Source organism: Trematomus bernacchii, unplaced genomic scaffold (genome assembly GCF_902827165.1).
Source record: "Trematomus bernacchii unplaced genomic scaffold, fTreBer1.1, whole genome shotgun sequence".
NCBI classification, from domain to species: domain Eukaryota; kingdom Metazoa; phylum Chordata; class Actinopteri; order Perciformes; family Nototheniidae; genus Trematomus; species Trematomus bernacchii.
The window spans coordinates 2,528,413-2,549,869 of NW_022987771.1; the positions used below are offsets into that span (position 1 = coordinate 2,528,413).

General features: G+C 41.2%; 1 protein-coding gene across 1 annotated transcript in view; it reads left to right on the forward strand.

The window, feature by feature from the left end:
* Window positions 1-2,662: 2,662 nt before the first annotated feature.
* The window catches only part of trpm3 (transient receptor potential cation channel, subfamily M, member 3), a 180,354-nt gene continuing 161,559 nt past the window's right edge, over window positions 2,663-21,457 (forward strand). Inside the window, exon 1 of the mRNA XM_034148833.1 lies at window positions 2,663-2,866. Coding sequence (XP_034004724.1) covers window positions 2,663-2,866 — 204 coding nt within the window. The remainder of the gene's footprint in view (window positions 2,867-21,457) is intronic.

The following is a 21,457-nucleotide window of genomic DNA, read 5'->3' on the forward strand; positions in this document are numbered from 1 at the left end:
AGGTGTCAACGATAACATTAACGATGGCTCAATTCCATTGTGTAGTTTGTCAGAAATCATAAACGCAGGTCGGTTCTTGCCACGTTTTGGCTCAGGTTTTATAGTATATTATAATTCTAGATTTTACAATTGTTTTAATGTTTTGAATCAGGCGACTCCTAGTGGTAGTTTTAAAAAAGACACCTCGGCAAACGGCAGTGAGACAGAGCAACATGTGGACTTGTGTTTTGTCACTATCATTTACTGTCAGGTAAGATAAAGTCAAGTAACTAATGTTCATATTTTGTAGTCATGTTGAGCAACTTATTTATCGTAGTTAGTTATAATTGCGTCGATTTGCTAACGTTCTTGTGTTGAGGGGTTCATTTGCATGATAGCCAGCAATGCTAAACGCAGTTAGCATTTGTGAAGTAGCCTAATTAACGGCACCTGTCACTGAAAGACTCCAAAACTATAATTCCTACATTTCCTGCTGCAAATATGCCTCTTCTTCAACATTAGTTTTTGCATGCAAACAAAACACATATCTAGCATAACACGTCAAGTTAGTAGCTTCATTAAACACGTTTTAGTAGTTAAACCGTGACTAATTTTAGCTACTCCATTTTAGTAGTGTTAAGCAAGCGTTTCTATTGTCAATTAACTTAATATGAAATATAATGCACATTTACTTGACTCCTTTCGCTATATGAAAAGGAACCTAAAAGGACATTGGATAGTATTACTTAATGTTGTTGGATAATTTTTTGTTTTTGTGTGTAGAGATATGCATTTGTATTTTATTGCACTACATTTCAATAATGCCAATTTGTACAAAGGATGATGTCCTTTGTATCTATGTCTGAGATACAGATACAAATGTACAGTGTCCACTTAATACATTGATCTTCTTTATTACTTATTGATTAACTTGCTGAATATTAGCTTAATCAACTCATTGTACAAAAAAATAGAGAAAACTGCAATGGTTATTTCCCAGAGCCCAATATGAGGTCTTCAAATGTCTTGCTTTGTCACAGAAATATTGATTATTTCTCAATTATTGATCAATAATTTCACATTTGACTTATTGTTTTAGCTCTTGTGTCAAAGTAGGAGTTATTTTGTCTACATTAACACACCATTACTGGGTGATCATGCCAAAACTCTTATCATTATTCAGTAAATTCATTTGCAATGACCTAAACATTTCTACTTGTAGAGTTGCTTCGTAGCATTTTGCATGTAGCAATGCACTACTTCACACTACGGGCTGACTTTGAAGTCCCCATGGTGTCGTTCTATGTTTGTTCAAAAGTTGTTATTATCTCCCTGCTCTCAGCCTTCAGGGAATATCTGCCTTGCTTTTTCACTTTCATTGTCTTTTAGTAGCACAGTAATACAATCTCACACACACACACACACACACACACACACACACACACACACACACACACACACACACACACACACACACACACACACACACATTGGAGCTACTCCCAGTTGGTAGGTGGTTGCTGGGAGCGACGACGGCGATGTCCATGCTGTTTAGACACTGTCACCTCTCCTTACTCTGTCTCCTTGTCTCCACTATTTCAATGTCACATCTCCTTTAAGCAATAACTAAAAACCCACCTTTTGTCAACTCCACCACTCCACAGCATGACGACCCTTTAAGCACATCTGAAGACTTTGATTGAAAACTTTGAGAGCAAAAGAAGAAGATGACAGATGATGCAGCCGGTATAGATATCATCACAAGACAATCAGTTTCATTTGCTATCATCATTTATTCTTCAATTGCAACAGAGACACTGAGGCTCAGGTGGCTTTACTCATGGACTTCTAACCCTGTACATCAAAGAGAAAGAAGGAGAGACATGTAGCCCGCACGGTAAGGAGAGCTAGATTGTGAATGAAAGCTCGGGGAACAAGAGGAAGATGAGATTTAGTAGCTGTGGGTATTCAAAGCTCAGCGCTCGCAGTGAGAGGGTCTTACTGAACAGTGTGTCTGCCTCTCATTCAGCTAAAAGCAGCTCTGCGTTATTCCTTCCCTCCAGAGACTGTTTCTTTGTTTTTCTTGTCTGAGGGCTTTTTATCTTTCCCTCCCTCCACCTGTCGTGCTGTCATTTTCCCTTCTTTCCTGTACTTTATCTGCCCACCCTCTGAGCTCCTTGTTATTATTTTGTCTCTGTTTTGAAGCCCCCTTCACCCGGATCTGAAAATCGTACCCCCTCCCTCCCTCCCCTCCCTCCCTCCCTCCCTCTCTCTCTCACTCTCTCTCCCTGCGAGGAGGGAAAACAGCATCACCGGCCGAGCCTCAGTAACAGCACATTCAACAGGGTGCAGGCAGCACCTTCTGCTTCGCCACCTCTCCTCTCTGACTCTCATCTCTCCAAGAGGAATGCTCCGAGGGAAAGAAGAAGAAGAGCACAGGAGTGCAGCCGGGCAGGCGAAGATCTGTTGTCCCACGCAAATCAGAGGAGGTGAAAAGTAAAAGAAGAAAGGAGATTTCACAGTCTTTCAAAGTAACCAAGAAGACTTGAAGAAAGTAGAGAGACACTGAGCTACTCCGGCTAGTTCAGAAGGAGTTAAGAAGGGAAGATGCCACCTGTGGCGCGAGTTTGATTTGAACAACCTCCTCACTTATCACTTCTCTTTGACCACATTTTCAACACCAATGGCTTCCAAGAAGAAGTGGTCCGAGCGGAGGGAGCTGCGCAGGGATCGGCCGTTCTCCACCCGGGACGATTCATCGGTTGCGTCCGGGACATCTGGGCCGGGGCGCCCCACCACCAGGGGGCGTTTCTCTGAGTCGTGGAAGAGGATCAGCTCCAGAGGGGGGTCCACCAAGAGGGGGGCGCTCAACTCTCAGCAGCCACCGGTAAGATGTTTGGAGGATACACAAGCCCCCTCTACATGTTCCCCCAAAGATTAATCAGTGACCTGGGTGCTGGGAGGGAACAGGAAAGGCTGTCAGGGTAGCACCTTTTCCTGGGAGGGAGTTAAGCAGCAGTGAGGGATTAGGAGTTAAGAGATTAATTAGAATTATGAGCATTCAAACATCAAAATCCTAGATGATTTACTCTGTAGTGCCTCTTGCTTACACTTGAGTGCTAAAAGGCACGTAGTATTATATTAAACTCTTCACTGTCTTCCACCCTGTTTCCTTGGAAACCAGGTGCTGCAGTCCGATGACAATGTGTTTTCACATTTGGGTTTGTTTTTAACATAGCCTCATATAGTTCATAAATAGTAGTACAATGCTTATATGCTAATCACCCTTTTTAGAGCACCAAAACACATTAACCACTATTAGTGATGATGGTGTCTGTGCTCCCTGGAAATAATGCGTACATTGACCACAGGGTCAGTCCATCAAAAGCCCTTAACACACAGTGGATACTTCATTGTAAACTGTAGGCACAACTGTAGCATGCTATAGTGATTCAACGTATGAATGAACTACCTGGTGAATGAGCAACAGGTGAGACAGCTCTGAGGAGAAATGTGAGCTAACTTGCAAGTCAGTTATCCATGAAAGGTAACTGTCTCTTTTATGGCTTTCCTCTCCATAATGAACCGTGCTTGAGTGGCTGTGATATTACCATACATATTGTCACTTGGTGATCAGCTAAAATGTTGAGCCACTATAAAACTTGGCGAAGAAAAGCGGGCATGACGAGGAACGATGATGGCACAACATTGTAACTGCCAATATCAAGAAATGTAAGATTCTTAAGGGGTATTCTAGTGAAATAAACATCAACAAACATGAATGAAACATCAACAGGACAGCTGGGGGGCAAAAAAACATTTTGCATGGTGCAATATCCCATTTTTAGTATTGTTGTGTAATAGCAGTTCTACAACTTGAAAGACTGGAGAGGAAACATCCCCCTTGCCAAACGTGTGAATAATACATCTGAAGACGGCACAACTGGTAGTATTTACACAGTTTGAGATTTGCTGTCAAAACAGTTGGAGTTATTGGGAGAATTATAAAAGAGCAAACCACTTACTCTTTTGGAAACTGGTTGCACACATAAAGTCAGTCTCTGGTTTTCTTCTCTTTCACCCCTTCCCCATTTTCTCCTGCACCTGCTGTGTGCTGGGGTGTTTTCAGTGCTTCCAAATTGAGTCATCCTCTGTGTCTTCTGGCTGTCTGTCAGTAGAGAAAGAGTCTCCATATGGATCTGGGGACCCAGCCACTTGAAATGTGGCACTTGCCGCTAGCTGGTACAAATATCTTACTTAGCCAATGTGTGTGGTGATATTTGGCTGTGATATATCAGAGCTGGGAGATGCGTGGGAGACAGAGATATGCATGGTTGGAGATACCAGATCCATTCCTGGGGTTTCAGTTGTGCCCCAGTAACCAGCGCTATTTTGTATTGCACACATATTCTGTTGGAAAAAATATATATATCGTTTTTTTAAGCAATACTTGAACTAGTGGGCTGTCAGACAGCTCTGTCACAGAGGTGGATGGGGACTAAATTCCAAAGATACGGAGCGCTTAAAAAGTGTGTGTGTGTGTGTGTGTGTGTAAGCTTGATCCCCTGGGGTTTGTGTTGCTTGGTTATGAACCACAGAGTGATACTGCCACAACAGCTCTACTATTCTTGAATCATTAGACACTTTGAATCATTACTTAGGTGTGTGTGTGTGTGTGTCTGCATGTGTGTGTGTGAGAATGAGTGAAACACAGAGTGAAGTTTAGAAATTGGAAGAGAAATGAAGGCGAGAGAATTCCCCCACAAGCTCGTTGTGAATCCAAACCTCAATGATAGACTGAGTGAGAGAGAGATGAGGGAAATTAGAGGTAGATATGGAGAGTGAGGAAGAAGAGCTTTAACACCACTGCGGATTTAGCTTTCTGCCTTTAAATCCAAAGAAGTCTGTATGTCATGTTATGGGTGTAAATCTGTTCCTCTAAAAGTATATATTTGCTCTTTATTTGTTTGGTTTCTACTGGACAAATAAGTAATTGCTGTTGAATACTCTGCCCTCCAGGGATGCCAGAGTGAGGACATTTTCACAATGGTTCATAAAGCAATAACATTAGACATTTTTTAGGGAAAGATATTTGCTGTGAAGCCCAATTCCTGTGAAGCACTTAGTTTGATCCTTCATAGAGTGCCACAGTGACGCGTCCTAAAACCCGGAAGTAAACTCCTTCCGGTTCCTTCGACAAAAAAGCAATGCAATTTCTCCATAGGATTTAGGAAAATAGCTGGAAATAAGGTCTGTGGTTGACACACATTTAAGAGACGGGTCACGTTTTGTTCAGCCGGATAATCTCCACACGTCTACCCTACTTTTATCATTTTCGAATCATAAATCTAGTCGCCAGAAGCAAAATGCTAACGTTATGCTATAAACGAACTACAGCAGGGTCGCTGCTTCAACGTCACGCCAACTTAAGATCCATATTCAAAAATACTGATTCAAAATTGTACAAGTTGAAGCGTTTGTTTGAACAGTTTGCAGGAGGCAGGTACTTGCTTTCAAGCAGAACACGGGGAAAAACAAACTTAGCGGGAATGTTTACATGTTCGGTGTAATGACGTACAACGGCCTCGACAAATTCTGTAGTCCTATTCAGCCACTTGGTAACAACCATCGTTTTTCAGACAAGTAAACTCTTCAGAAATCACCAGTGGGGTCACTGCTGATGTATTTAATGTCGTAAAACAAAACGTGATCCGTCTCTTAAATGTGTCTCAAACACAGACCTTATTTCGGGCTATTTTCCCAAATCCTATGGAGAAATTGCATTGCTTTTAGTCGAAGGAACCGGAAGTGGTAAAATGCTAACTTACTTCCGGGTTTTAGGACGCGTCACTGTGGCACTCTATAGAGGTTTCTCAATACTCTAATGTCCCCTCCTTGACTCCTCGGTCCTCCGGTAGTGACCCGGATGTGGATTTCAGCGCGCCATGTTGAAGGACATCTCATTTCTCTAAATGCACATCGGGGACCGAGCATCGAGCATCGAGGAGGCTCTCTGGAGGAGCTCTAACCGAGGAGACACTGATGGGATGGGTCCTCCACGTCTCCTCCGCGGATGCATTTCCAGGAACGGTGGAGGCGTTACGCATGGCCGGACTTATCTCAGCCAATGACAGCTCTGCATGCATCCCCTGGATATTATTTTAGTAACTGCTTTCATCGCGACGCGATGTTTCCAGTGAGAACAGCTGTGAGGTCCGTGCAGAAAGCAGAGCAGTGTGTAAAATATATATCACTCAGTATAACAGGCCTACATTACTCTCTGTATTTGTATGCTGTAGTTTAGTAGATATCTACAAACAAAGAGTCGATCTTTTTCTAAAACCATTTAGTGCTTCACATAATAAAATACACAACGGCTGTAGCCTGATTATGCTTTAGGAGATGTAGGTGTGTGTGGTACAGTGTGTAGGTGTGTGTGTGGTACAGTGTGTAGGTGTGTGTGTGTTGTACAGTGCGTAGATGCGACGGACAGACGGGTCTCAGTTGGTTTGGTGTCCTGTGCTTTCTTTTAATACTTGTGAATACAACTTTTGGCCCGTAATTTCAATTCCCCATTTCAGCGACCAGAGAGAGGGGGGGGGGGGGGTCTCTGATTGTGTTACGTTATTATGAGAGTGCTCTCATACTTGTTTGATTCTGAAATTGTATATATTTATATAAATATATGTGTGTGTATATGTCCGCATCTGTAGCCTGTTATTGTCTCATTATACCGCACTGTCAATTAATTCAAAGTAAATATATAAGTCGTCATGAACACATCTGTCCATCAGACAGAGGGCTGCTGTGCCTCCTGTCATCATTAATGGACGTCTCTTTAAAATGACCGCTCAGAGAGGAGTTCTCATTTCTCTAACCACCTGCTGCTTCCCCTCCTCTCTCCTCGGTTCCCCTCCTCAGTTCTCCGCTCGCACCTCCTGTGGGCGGCACTAAGTCTCGAGGATAGGAGTCGAGGAGGGGAAATTAGAGTATTGAGAAACCTCTTATGTCGGCTGCTTTGTTACTGGGCTCTGCGATCAAGCTTTCCCTGCACGGCCACTAATCGATACGTTGATGGACAGAAAAGTAATTGCCAGATTTTTATTTCTTTTTAAGTTGATTTTCATACAAATTGAACAGAAAGCTGTGTTAAGACTCTCGGTTATGAAGATTTCCTGATATTCTCTGTTTCAACCCACAATAAACAGACATTTTGAGGGTTTTGGAAAATCCCAAAGCATGACATTTATTAAGACATCACTTGGACGTTTAGAAAGTAAAGTGGATATTTAAAAACCAAACAATGAATACATTAACCGATACGTAGCAGTTCAATTGACATGAACATACTCATTAGTTGCAGCTCTATTGCACACTGCACCTTTTTCTTGAGATTTTCCACCTGCTGGAACTTCTTTTCTTTGTATGTTAGGGTCTGTAAAGATAGACCCTAATCGTAGAGACGTCCGATTAAGTGTTTGTCTCAGTTTGTGTCATGCTTCTGTCGTTATCACATGAATGCCCTGCAGTCCAACAAGCCATCTGTGGATACAGTAGGCCTTCTGCTCTGCATAGCTTCAGAAATCCCCTGTCCCTTTTTTACAGCAACAGGTTTTTAAGGTTTTAATTGCGTGTGTAATGTCTGTTTTTGTGGGTTTTGTGTGCTTGACTGTGCATGTGTTTGTGAACCAGTTTGCCATGTGGACTCTCCCTAAGAGAATATGGCAATTTAAAATAGGGGTGGTGTCAAAGCCTTGCACACCACCACCATGATGCTTTTGGCTGTAATAAGTGTCATTTTGGGACCTCAGTATCTTTAAAAACAGACATTCTGCCCACAGCTTCAGAATAAGACTTTAAAAACAAGAACATTCATATTTTTCCTGAACTTGTTTTTAGTTACTCTCATTAGGCTCATTGGTGCTCATATGTTCAGCACTGTATCCTGTCTCTCATGTTGAGAACAATTAATTAAAACTAAACGATTGATCATTCACAGACCCTTGTTAATGCTTTAAAATCGTGTGGAAATGGTAAGTTAATTCAATCAGCAGGTGGGCAGCACAGTCCTGCTTGACTAAGTAACGATGCTAACCCCTAGATTCCACCGGGTCCGTCTGCGCCGTGTTACGGCTGCAGACCCTATCCCTCCGTAGTCTTTCAAGTATGAGGAGAAATGCCAGCGTTCTCCTCCGGTTCACAGGCACTGTGTAAATGATATATATAGAATAATTATGATGATGAATGCATTTTTTTACCACTAAAATACAGCAACACATCTTTGATTCATGTCGTTTATAACTGGAATATTACAATTATTATTAACTTTGTCTGTACAAAGTAGCCTGTCCAGGAAATATGCCCAAATCAACAAAAACTGTGAGCCGGCACGCAAGACGCTCCGCTTCTGAAACGCGCCCGGTAGGGTTTAACGCTGTAGGAGGTCGGAACAAAACCGCGGCGCAGCCGTAACGCGGCGCAGACGGACCCGGTGGAATCCCGGGGTAACAGCTTACAGTATAACTAAGGTTGCATTGAGTTATATTGTGATGCATTACACCTCTATTCAGTTAGAATCAGTATAAGGCAAAGGTTGAATATTATTCATGCTTTCAATTCCCATCCCTAATTGTATGTTTGTTTTTGCACTGCAAATACAAAGCAATTTTAAATTGTACAATCTCAAGCACATTTTCCAGAGGTTTTCCCTGCCTGACTGTTAAGACGTTGGGTATTCGTCAGAAGGTGAAATCAGGCAGTGTGTTGCCTTCCTTGGTAAGGTGTGGTGATGCAGAATGAAGCGTTGTTCCATGTTGACTGCCTTGTCCTCTGATCTTGTATATGCAGGGTCTTTTGGACACCAGTATGGTTTTGGAGTGATTGTGACACAAGAGAGTGATACACAGTCTCTGCCTGGAGCTTTCTACTTGTTATAAGTATAAACAACAAACCACTTATAGTCTCAGACTCTGTTAATTTATAAGAGTTTCCATACCAAAAAGCTTGACCTGGGTCAGCACATTTGTATTAAATGAGAGTTTAGGAATAGAGCGCTACAGCTGTCTGGATGGAAACTTGTTTAGTGTTAATTGTTTCTTGTCCATTGTGCATTATTATGCATAAGACTGTTAAACACCTGAACTGTTGTAACAACATCCATAACATTCATCTGCTACTTAGTAATTATTTATCTATTTATCTAATATATCATTCCAATAGCTTGCATATAGACTCTTATTTCACTATTTCACTTTTTTTAAACTATTTTTCTTTTTGTATTTACTTTTTAATATTTACTTGCACTATATTTTTCTGTTTTTCTGTATTATTGTGTTGCACTGTTGGAGAAGCCTGTGACCTAAGATTTTCATCGACATAACTGCTCTGTAACTATGTTCGTATGACAAATAAAGAACCTTGAACCTTATTATTGGTCGTGCAGGCAGTTTTTTTATCCTGCTTTTTGAAAAAGGCCTTTTTGTCCTCTTATTTTTCACTTTGCGGCATTCAGTATCTTCAGGGACATATCCAATCATCAGTATGAACCATGAGCAAAGAGTGAGGCTGCAGCTCCATGCTGGGTTCACAGTAGACAGAATAACAAACACATTGTCCCAAACACTGACACTTTGAGTATAAATAATGAAAAACAAAACTGAATTTGAGATCTTTGTCAACTCACTGATTATTACTCAGTGTCCTCTATATACCTTTAAGTATAGTCACAATTTCACAGGATCACATTTATTTATTTTGCTTTTGTTTTCTGAAATGAATTAAAGAAACTTTGATAAAAACATTCACTGCTCTTAACTATACTCAGTATGTACAGTAGATACTGACTTCAGTTTACAGAATGGTGTTCCCCTCATCATCACTTACAAGTAATATCTAATTTGAGTGAGACACTTAATGAAAAAAAAGAAGAGGTGAGGGCTTTCCAAATCTACTCCACATTCTGTTTTTCTCTTGACTGCTAAGTAAAATACAGCAGCAGAGCTTTGGCTGAGTCTCTGCTCTTACCCAGTTTCATGCAAAATATGTTATTTTTCTCAGTGGCTCCGAAGGTGAAATTGATGAGCGGTGCTGCACCAAGTTTTCCCAACAGCTTCGTCCCGCTGAGTTCTCAGCTTTGCTTTTTGGCAGCAGGCGGAATATGACAGTGTGTGGTTCCAGTTTAATATGAAGATGAAACATGGGCCCACATGGCTGCTTTAATGCTGTTGAATAACTCAGTACTCGAGGTCTCTCCCCTGTGGCTCTGCTTTTTCTGTGCCGTGGTGAAGTTGTACTTGATGCAAAGTAACTTAATATGTGATTCTCAGATCTGCTAGTGCATTTTGAAGCGTAGCCAGTGACGTTTTTATATGTACAAAAGTGGAAAGTGAAGGGGCACGAACAACTTACCCCTAGATTCCACCGGGTCCGTCTGCGCCGCGTTACGGCTGCGCCGCGGTTTCGGTCCGGCCTCCTCCGGCGTCATACCCTACCAGGCGCGTTTCAGAAGCATTTCAGAAGCGGAGCGTCTTGCCTGCCGGCTCGCCGTTTTGGTTGATTTGGGCATATTTCCTGGACAGGCTACTTTGTACAGACAAAGTTAATAATAACTGTAATATTCCAGTTATAAACGACATGAATCAAAGATGTGTTGCTGTATTTTATTGGTAAAAAAATGCATTCATCATCATAATTATTATTCTATATATATAATTTACACAGTGCCTGTAAACCGGAGGAGAACGCTGGCATTTCTCCTCCTACTTGAAAGACTACGGAGGGATAGGGTCTGCACAGCCGCGGTGCAGCCGTAACGCGCCGCAGACGGACCCGGTGGAATCTAGGGGTTAGATGTGTATATATAAGCTTCTGATGCTTTTTTAAACACGTTAACAAATAGCTGTAGGCTATCCATGGTTCCGATAGAGAGGGGTGGTATAAGGAAAACACAGACACTCATCACCGAGGTCACAATATCAATCGACCCAGCAGAGCAATAGCCTATAGGCAAAACACAGAAGATCAACAAAAGATATGACATACAATGAACTTACCAAAGCTGAAGTAGATGGTCAACTTCATTCATTTTCTTTCCGTTTGACTGATTTGAATCGCTATACACTGCTCTCTCTCGTCTCCTCTTCACAAACAACTACTATTTTCACGGCACACGTACTTACAGCCAATCAGCTCTCTGAATTATGAGATGACGTTTGGTAGGTATGGCAGCACAGTGCCCCTATGGTGATTATTTTTTTGCCGCGCACATTGAATAGAAAAAGACTCTGAGCAGTGTAGTTTTTACAGCTTCCATTCACTTTCACAGTGAGAGAGAGGGGCTTGACCCACGTCGCTCAAAACGGCTCAATAGGCACACTGTAGACACTAATTAGAAGAACGCAGACTAAAACAGCAATGTACAGACGAATCAGATGATTAAGCATGATCTTAAAATATATTTTAAGATGTATTTATTTTGCATTTATTTGCATTTTTTGGGAATTATTATTTGCAACTTATAGTTTTATTTTTTAAATGAAATGTATTTTGCTTGACTCAGTTTTTTTATCTCTTAAACTCTTAGTTGTGCTTGATTCTGAGAAAGTGTTGCTTTATCTTTATGAAACAAAACTAATCCCATATCGGATCTGCACAAACAAGATATCGATTAGCAAGCTGAGATTCCACAGATTCCAGACATATAAGTATCATCACTGAGCGATCAGAACTCGCGGCGAAACGACAACAAACAACAACAAAAATTACCTTTACGGAGCCAAAACGGCTAAAAACGTCTTACCTTTGCTGTTTTCTAATCAAAAGTTGTGTTCAATGGCATTAAAACGCTAAAAACGCTGCTGAAGGTTAATCCATAGGTTAATCCAATGTGTCTGTGTCACTTTGAAATGATTACTGATAATCCATCATTCAATTTTTATGTCAATAACGGAGATTTCATATTAGCTGCTACGAGAGTGTATGACAGCTTCCGGTTTTGGGCATTCTGGCTACACATCACTCATTCACCAATGGGTAATGGTTAGATGGATTTTAGGAACTTCCCCTCAATTCTATTGGCTCTAACAGTTCAAAAGAGATGTCAATCATCAAAATCGACTGATGGGTTCCAGAGATATGGAAAATGCACCTAAATGACCCCAGAAGTGTTTTTTTTCTTTCTAAATCTCTCTAAAAAGGTCAAATGTCACTTGTTTTGCATGAATCTTGATACATGGTACTTATGATATGTTATAGTTTGGATTCCTAAAGCTTTTAGTCTACGATCCATCATTCAAGGGTGGTTTTCACTATAATGGCGCGTTTCCACTACACGGCCTCGCTCGGCCCCGCTCGGTATGGCTGGGCCTCGTTAGGACTGGCTCACTTTATGGCGCATTTCCATTACAGTTTAGGAACTGGGGCAGTATCTATAGTAACGCAGTGTAGGCGGAGCCGTGACGTGATCTTCAGAAAACCCCAGAAAAACAACACAGCCGTTAGCTGTTAGCACTCAGAGCTCACAGCTCCTCATATATGTTCAGAAACTAGACAAAAGTTAAACAAGTACACACCACAGACTGCCTGTGTCATGGTGAATACAGTCGCTGCTTTATTTATGTGTGTATAGGCCGTTGTTGTGAGTGTGGACGGTCGGAGCATATATTGCGTTAGCTTAGCCAATCTCCATTTAGAAAACAAGCATTTTAAAAGGTTTTTCCCCTGCCGTCTGTCTGCAGACTTGACAAAGCATTAATTCATGGTTTTTACTAACCGGTATCAGTATGTTGTTACTTCGGCATCATTTTGAAACGTGTATTACAATTAAATCACGGTCAAATATGTCCATCTTGTTGTAGTTGTAGCCCCCTTGCCAGAGATGCTCTCTCTAGTTTAGCATACTCAGCCCGACTCAGCCTCGTTGTCTCTGGCCCTAGACCTACGATTTTATGAGGCCAGAAAAACTGTGAATTAGGACCCGCCGGCCGGTACTAGGCCAAGTGGAAACGCAACCAAAGACGGGCCGCTGACGTCACAGCCCTCTTAAACCGTGCTCCGCGCTGTAGTGGAAACGCGCCATAAGTAATGTTTTTTTTTGGACGGACACTATCATTTACATTTTTTTACTATGTTCAATCTGAATTTACTTGAAAATAAATAAATTATATATTGATTCTGACTTTTCTACATCCAACTCACAGGTTTATCATTGCTTTGAGAAAAAAGATTATTAATTTTCCCCTTTTAGAAGTGAAGATATAGTCATTTGTTCTGGGAATGTCATTTTCGAGCCCGAGGCCTGAAAAACAGGTTAAGTGAGCACATTCTTGCTCCTATGATGACACAGTAGTCTTCCCTTGTGGTTTTTACTACGAACACCATCCTTTAGAGACCATTGAGCACACAATTATCTTTCTAAAAGGAAATTGTGTTAGATAGCGAGACTAATAATAGCTGGTTTACCGTTATATGTGGGAGATGTGGCTTGGCCTGCAAGGTAGTACAAAAACAAGCTGTGAAGAAAGATGGACCGTGCAGATGGCCTGGTGATGGATGGTGTTGCTGTAATCCTAATAACATTATTCATGTTTCAGCAAAACAACAATTGTGCTGCGCTTCTCAAGTCTTCTGGTTTAATAACAAAACTAATTAAATTTGTTTTTATTTGATAAAAGTTGCTTTTTTTGCAATTCAATTCTCTTGAATTTAAATGTGAAGAACTGGAAGAATTGACAATGACATACTGCTATCTAACTCTATACTTTGACCTTTCTGTTGGCTCTCGCTAGACACAATACACATTAGTAAGCAAGGTGACAAATCACTTTCTGTCAGACAAGTACAGACTAAAGAATGTGTTATTGCATATGGTTTGAAGTTTTTTGCCTCTTTTTCTTTTAACAAAAAAGAACATGTCGTTTATTTTTATGTTAATGTGATTTTAATTTTTTCTACAGGAAATTGTCAAGGAATTACAAACAGTTTTTTCATGTAAGAAATATAAGGTGTACATTGAGAGTGTGACAAGTGAGCTGCATGAGATTAATTGGGTATGCAAACTTTAAAATATCACTGTGTTATACGTCTTGAGTCGGGACAGAAGTGCAGTATCCTGAGGAGTGGAGTTGTACTGTCCATTAAGTTTAAAGGCTTATCAAATCCAATGGTCTCACTCAACTGTGACCGTGTTTTCAAGCATCGTTAATCTCCTTCTGAATACAACTTTACTTTAAAAAATATATCACATTTATTGCTAAGAACTCATCTGCATCAGTGAGTCCACTTAGCCTATCAGTGGACAAAGTGTTTGTTCACTGAGCTGTAGAAGTGAGTTCGTACTTAATACATATCGATGTTTCCCTTCCTGTGAGAAGATATGTGTTCATGCTTCTATGCCTTCCAATTTAGAGAGAATGGTACATTATCCATCCTGCAGATACACGTTGTTCCTTAGACAGAGAAGATATTCTCGTATTGTCTGTGGTGCTGTATAGAGGAAGGCAAGAAACCACATATTCTGCAGTCACTGTATTACAGCATCACACATTTAAAAGGAAACCTTTGGGGTTTTTGGGGTTTTCCCATTCCAATACTGTGTTATATGTTTTCTGTGCATGTAAATGGTCTGCAAAGGAGGACATTTCTCTCCCACACAACCCCCCCCCCCCCCCCCCCCGGAAATTAGCATAATTTGTCCTCTCTATGCCTCTCACTTCTTATGATTGTTGTTGGTAAGCTTCTTTAAAACACGCTAGTTCTCGTTACAAAAAAGGATAAGTGTTTTAACAGTAATTACCTGGATCCATGTCTCAAACTATGCTTTGTTTGGTCCTTGAATTTGATGCTGAAAAGTCCTTGAATTGTCCCTGATTTGAATGAAGTGATGGAACCCATTATTTATCTTCAAGGCATCCTTTATAGTTGTAAAAAGCCAACAGTGCGGGTAGATAGGACTTATGGCTTACCCTATTGTAAATCATTAGCCCATCCTAATCAACCTCATGCTAATCAAATAAATACAAGGCAGCAAAGAGACCAAACGGATGATGGAGCCATCTGGAGAAAGGTTAGCGGGTGGCAGACAGAAGGAGACAGATGTGTGGAAATGTGTACACATAAATCCCCACAGTGCCCTATAACCACAGAACCAAATAAACCAGGGATTAAACGCAGCAACACCAAAAGCCAGGAAAACCACAAAGTGATCCATCTAATAGTATCTATTAGTCTCTCTCAGTAGCTGTCATGCCACTCCTGAGACTTTCCTTCACTTTTTGTGGAGTCATAACAAACCTGCAGGTGGGGTTCTGGCAGACCAACAAGGCTAAATCCTCAACATTTTAATCAGCTTAACACGTTTCAGAGGCAGACCTGTAGTGCAAATAAGCTTGTTATTTGACGGCAGTTATGTGTGTGTGGATGGTGTTGACTGGCATCCGTGGAAACTGTAGCTTGGAAACAGCCAGAAGTATCATGTATAGTTTGCTTAAGCATGAGCGCAGTGGGAGGTGTTTGTGGGGGAACGTGCCGAGGAGACGAAGCATCTTTAGGGAGGATGAAAGGACTTATTTGTACGATAGTGAGTGTGTGATGCAGAAGGAGCTTTAAGTGTGAGAGCATTGAGTAGGCAGGGTAATCTGAGACATCTAAAGGTGTTACAAACTAAAGTGGTACATTTGATCTGTTTCTCTCCATCTCCCTCTCACACATAAACATAGAGGGGTTTGGGATGATGACCCTTTTTTTGTTTAAAGGCTACAGTAACTGAGGAGATCTTCTCCCTGGATACCATTCACAGGGATGATGTGAACTTTTCAGGGGGGAATAGAAAGGGCAAAATGAACTCAGGCCATGAAAAGGAAAAAGGAGGGGAAGGGAATGCAAAAGGGACAGGGTTTGATAAGGTCGCATGGCAGACTTTTGTTGTTGTGGCCATGATTCCCCCCCCCCCCTCACCTGGCTGGTATAATGACCACAGCTGACCTGACAGACATTATCTGTGTGTGTGTGGGGATATTATGTGTGTGGAGATTTGGCCTGCCTGATGGGAGGTGTATCCTGGCCTTAAAAACCCCATCGCTTCAGTTCGCCTACAGCTGATGCTACAGCCACCAAACTATAAATAGTATTGCATGACTTAACGTTTTTTCACGAAACTGTGTCTCAGGGCTTCTTAACATTTAACAACCTATTAATGTGTCATACCCACTTAACGGGAAGAAACTCAGCTATCAGACAATATTAACTAATTAATTTTTAGCTAAACAAAAAACAAGGGTTTGCCGCTGAATTAGCCCTGAGCGAAAAAATGCTAACGCAATTAGCACAACATACATACTTTATTACTTATCGGATCTGCACACACAAGATATCAGATTAAAGCTGAGATTCCACAGATTCCAGAGGTATAATTATCATCACTGTGCAACCAAAACTCAGGCAGCGAAGGCGAAACCAGACAACACACAACTTACCTTTACGGAGGCAAAACGGCAAATATGTCTTACCTTTGCTGTTTTTCTGATCAAAAGTTTTGTTCAATGGCATTCAAACGCTGCTGAAGGTTAATCCAATGTGTCTTTGTCCCTTTGAAATGATTACTCATAATCCATCATTCCATTTTTGTCAAAAACCCTCAAAAACTGAGATTTCATATAGAGCAGGGGTCGGCAACAGGCGGACCGCGGTCCGGATCCGGACCCAGACGCCGACCTATACGGACCCGGACCTATAATCAATACATTAATAGGGGATTTCAATTTTGACGGGGTGATTCTATTTTAACCGCCGCCGACAGGGGGCGAAAGAGACGAGTGAGCGATACAGGGAGAGAAACACAGAAGAAGAGATGAGAGAGCGGCAGAGAGAAGCGGAGAGGAAAGTGAGTAAAGAGAATAATTAGCGATACAGGGAGAGAAGACGGAGAGGACAGTGAACAGGCGTGTTGGCGGGAGAGACAAATAATTACACATGGCGCTCTCCAAGAAGAGGAAAGTGGACAGTGAGAACAGAGCTTTTAACCCTGAGTGGACGGACTCATTCATGTTCATCCTGCCCACTGGGAGCACAGAACCAGTGTGTCTCATTTGTTCAGAGGCCGTGGCGCTCAAGCAGAATACAAAAATCAAGTAACTGTATTCAGCTCGCGTTATATTTGAAAAACGAGTAATCTGATTACAGTTACTTTCGTAAACCTGAAGTGAATACATTTTGGAATACTTATTGGAATTATTGGTGGAAAAGTTTCCTCATAAAATGTAATATTCATTACCAGCATAACTGTGTGCACACTGCACTGCGCTGCAGCATGTCTGTGAGCGAGAGAGACAGATACAGCCCGCCCCCGCACGCAGATCAGAGAGAGAGAGATCTCTTTTAAAATATATTGAAAGTTAGAAACGGAGATGGTTCGATAAAATGTGCAAGATAACGTTTATGTAGCATTTCTTTATTGTCGAAATGATGACATTTCATAACGGGATCAAATCAAAGTGAATGGCCTGCTGCTGCTGAATGCATGGGGCAAGTGACTGGAAACAGTTTTAAAAGTTATTACGTCGTTTCAGATAATAAATAATAATGATAATTCATTCTATTTAAGGGCGCCTTTCAAAGCACCCAAGGACACCTGACAATTCATAACATATTCTAAGGAAAGGTTTAAGAGAGTACAAAGAATGCAGTCCGGGTGATGTTTTTTATGTGGGGTGCAGATGAGAGGGAGCTGTCCAGAATCACACAAAGATGTTGTGTTTGAGTTGTGCTCTTGATAAGCCATTAAAACAGTAAAATAAGTGTCTCCTGTTCACCAAAACATACCCATCTGTTATGGAAAAATAAAGTATTCCAAAAGTATTCTAAAAGTAATCTGAATACGTTACTTTTTTAAGACACGTAACTGTAACTGTATTCGGATTACTTTCAGAGCCATGTATTCAGTATTCAGTAACCGATTACATTTACAAAGTAACCCTCCCAACCCTGATTAAAAGTGCCAAAACGCCACTATGAGACAAAACACAAAGTGTTTGACCAAACATTCCCTCTCAAGTCAGAACTGAGGTCACAAAAAATAAGCAGTCTCAGAGCCCAATATGATCAGTCTAAAACTAAATATCGTTCCAGGGCAGGCTAACCAATGAGCACCTGCATGTGTGTATGAGAAGGGCCCTGACACCATTTCAGCCCAGAATTAAACTCCTGGCAGGACAAGCTCAAGCTCAATTCTCGCACTGAATAAAAAATAGTGAGTGAGGGACTGCAATATAAGAGGGAAAGAAAGAGAAACTTTAAAACTGTTCAATTGTTATGATGTGTAAAGACTGATATTGTTCTATAATCGGCTGAAACTGTTAAGTTATGATGTGAAACGGTTAACAAAGCTATTTTTAAATGCAGCCAGAGAGGAACATTACACATATCCACAGTATTTTACTGTATATCTGTATAGTTCAATGTTAATTGACAATAAATATTGTTGTTTTTAAATTGTACTTTCTTTATTTGATTGGCAGTCAGTTGTTGATGACATGCAGACGTTGATAAAGCTACAGGCTACTTCAATTAGGGATGTCCCGATCACCTTTTTTTGCTCCCGATCCGATTCCAATCATTTGATTTTGACAATCTGCCGATACCGATTTTTCCCGATCCGATCTTTATGCAATGCATTAAGAGGAAAAAAAGGTAACAGATAACGGCTGGTCATCCAACGCGATGAATTCAGCTATCTTGGCTGTTCTGGGGTAGTTTCTCTTTCCTTTTAAAAGTCTCTGAAAGTGTCGGTTGTTTCAGTGCCGTTACCTGAGTGGCCGCTGTGTACTCGTCGTGTTGTTGTTGGTGGTGTTTGTATTAGATTGGTCATGTTGAACGTAGCTCTGTTCTTTCCACCACGCGGAACCTCCGCCTTGCAAACATTGCATCTGGCTGTTACACTGCCTTCGCTTTCAATTTTATAATACTTCCAAACTCCTGACATTTTCTCTGTCCCGACTCCCGAGTCACCAGCTGAACGTAGCCTCTTGTTAGCTTACTGCTACTATTAGACACTGCGCCCACTCTGTTGCCAGATTTGAGAGAAATAAGCAACCAGGTCTATGAAAACAAGCCCAAAAGAAGCAACACATACATGATGTTGTGTAATTTTAACCCAAAACTAAGGCCTCAGGATGACTTTAAGACGTGAACATGGTCATTTTTGTTTTGTAACATTAAATAAAATGTATAAAAATATTTTATAAAAAAAAAAAAAAAAAAAAAAAAAAAATTCCGATCCCCGATTTTTTTCTCCCGATCCCCGATCACGTGAAAATCACGTGATCGGCTCCGATCCCCGATCACGTGATCGGATCGGGACATCCCTAACTTCAATATATATCACACTAATTCATAAAGCATAAAGTTAGACATTTTGATGTTCCGGACCTTTGCATGGGGAGATTTTCTCTAACTGGACCTCGTTGAATTTTAGTTGAATACCCCTGATATAGAGTGTGTGAGGAATACAACCCAGCTTCCGGTTTTGTGCGTGCTGGCATGCGCATCACTCTATTCACCAATGGTAATGTTTAGATGGATTTGAGGAACTTCCCCCCGATTCTATTGGCTCTAACGGTTCACAAGAGGTGTCAATCATCAAAATCAACCAATGGGTTCCAGAGATATGGCAAATCCACCCAAATGACCCCAGAAGTTGGGTTTCTTTTCTAAATCTCTCTAAAAAGGTCAAATGTCATTTGTTTTGCATCAATCTTGATACAGGGTACTTATTATATGTTATAGTTTGGATTCCTAAAGCTTTGAGTCTACTATCCCATCATTCAAGGGTGGTTTTCACTATAAGTAATGTTTTTTCTTTGGACGGACACTATAATTTACAGTTTTTTACAATGTTAAATCTGAATTTACTTTAAAATAAAAAAATTCTATATTGATTCTGACTTTTCTACATCCAACTCACAGGTTTATCATTGCTTTGAGAAAAAAGATTATTCATTTACCCCTTTTAGAAGTGAAGATATGGTAATTTGTTCTGGGAATGTCATTTTCGAGCCTGAGACCTGAAAAACAGGCTCAGGGCTTAGCAGGTTAAAACAGATAAAAAAGAGCTGATTTAAATACCACACCCTACGCTCCTCGTTCGTCTGGTATTCCCTGAAAATGCCATGCAGACACGAACACATGCTTAGGTGTTAGATCTAAATCATAGATATAATTGTCTTTTATCTGTCGTTTAATTATTTCACCCTGTTTTATTTAACCAACCTGCAGATCCAATTATCCTCCTCTAAATGTCTCTCCATGAAACTTTAAGAATCACTAGAGGCTTCTCAATACTCTAATTTCCCCTCCTCGACTCCCCTCCTCGACTCCCCTCCTCGACTCCGATCCTCGTGAGTTACAGTAGTCCCGCCCACAGGAGATGCGAGCGGAGGACTGAGGAGGGGAACCGAGGAGAGAGGAGGGGAAGCAGCAGGCGGTTAGAGAAATGAGAACTCCTCTCCTCTGAGCGGTCATTTTAAAGAGACGTCCATTAATGATGACAGGAGGCACAGCAGCCTGTCTGATGGACAGATGTGTTCATGATGACTTATATATTTACTTTGATTCATTCACAGTGCGGTATAATGAGACAATAACAGACTACAGATGCGGACATATACACACACATATATTTATATAAATATATACAATTTCAGAATCAAACAAGTATGAGAGCACTCTCATAATAACGTAACACAATCAGAGACTGGATATATCCCCCCCCCCCTCTCTGGTCGCTGAAATGGGGAATTGAAATTACGGGCCAAAAGTTGTATTCACAAGTATTAAAAGTAAGCACAGGACACCAAACCAACTGAGACCTGTCTGTCCGCCGCATCTACGCACTGTACAACACACACACACCTACACACTGTACCACACACACACCTACACACTCTACCACACACACCTACATCTCCTAAAGCATAATCAGGCTACAGCCGTTGTGTATTTTATTATGTGAAGCACTAAATGGTGTTAGAAAAATATCGACTCTTTGTTTGTAGACATCTACTAAACTACAGCATACAAATACAGAGAGTAATGTAGGCCTGTTATACTGAGTGATATATATTTTACACACTGCTCTGCTTTCTGCACGGACCTCACAGCTGTTCTCACTGTAAATATTGCGTCGCGATGAAAGCAGTTACTAAAATAATATCCAGGGGATGCATGCAGAGCTGTCATTGGCTGAGATAAGTCCGGCCGTGCGTAACGCCTCCACCGTTCCTGGAAATGCATCCGCGGAGGAGCCGTGGAGGATGCATCAGTGTATCCTCGATCATAGCTCCTCCAGAGAGCCTCCTCGATGCTCGATGCTCGGTCCTCGATGTGCATTTAGAGAAATTAGATGTCCTTCAACATGGCGCGCTGAAATTCATTTCCAGGTCACTACCGGAGGACCGAGGAGTCAAGGAGTCGAGGAGGGGAAATTAGA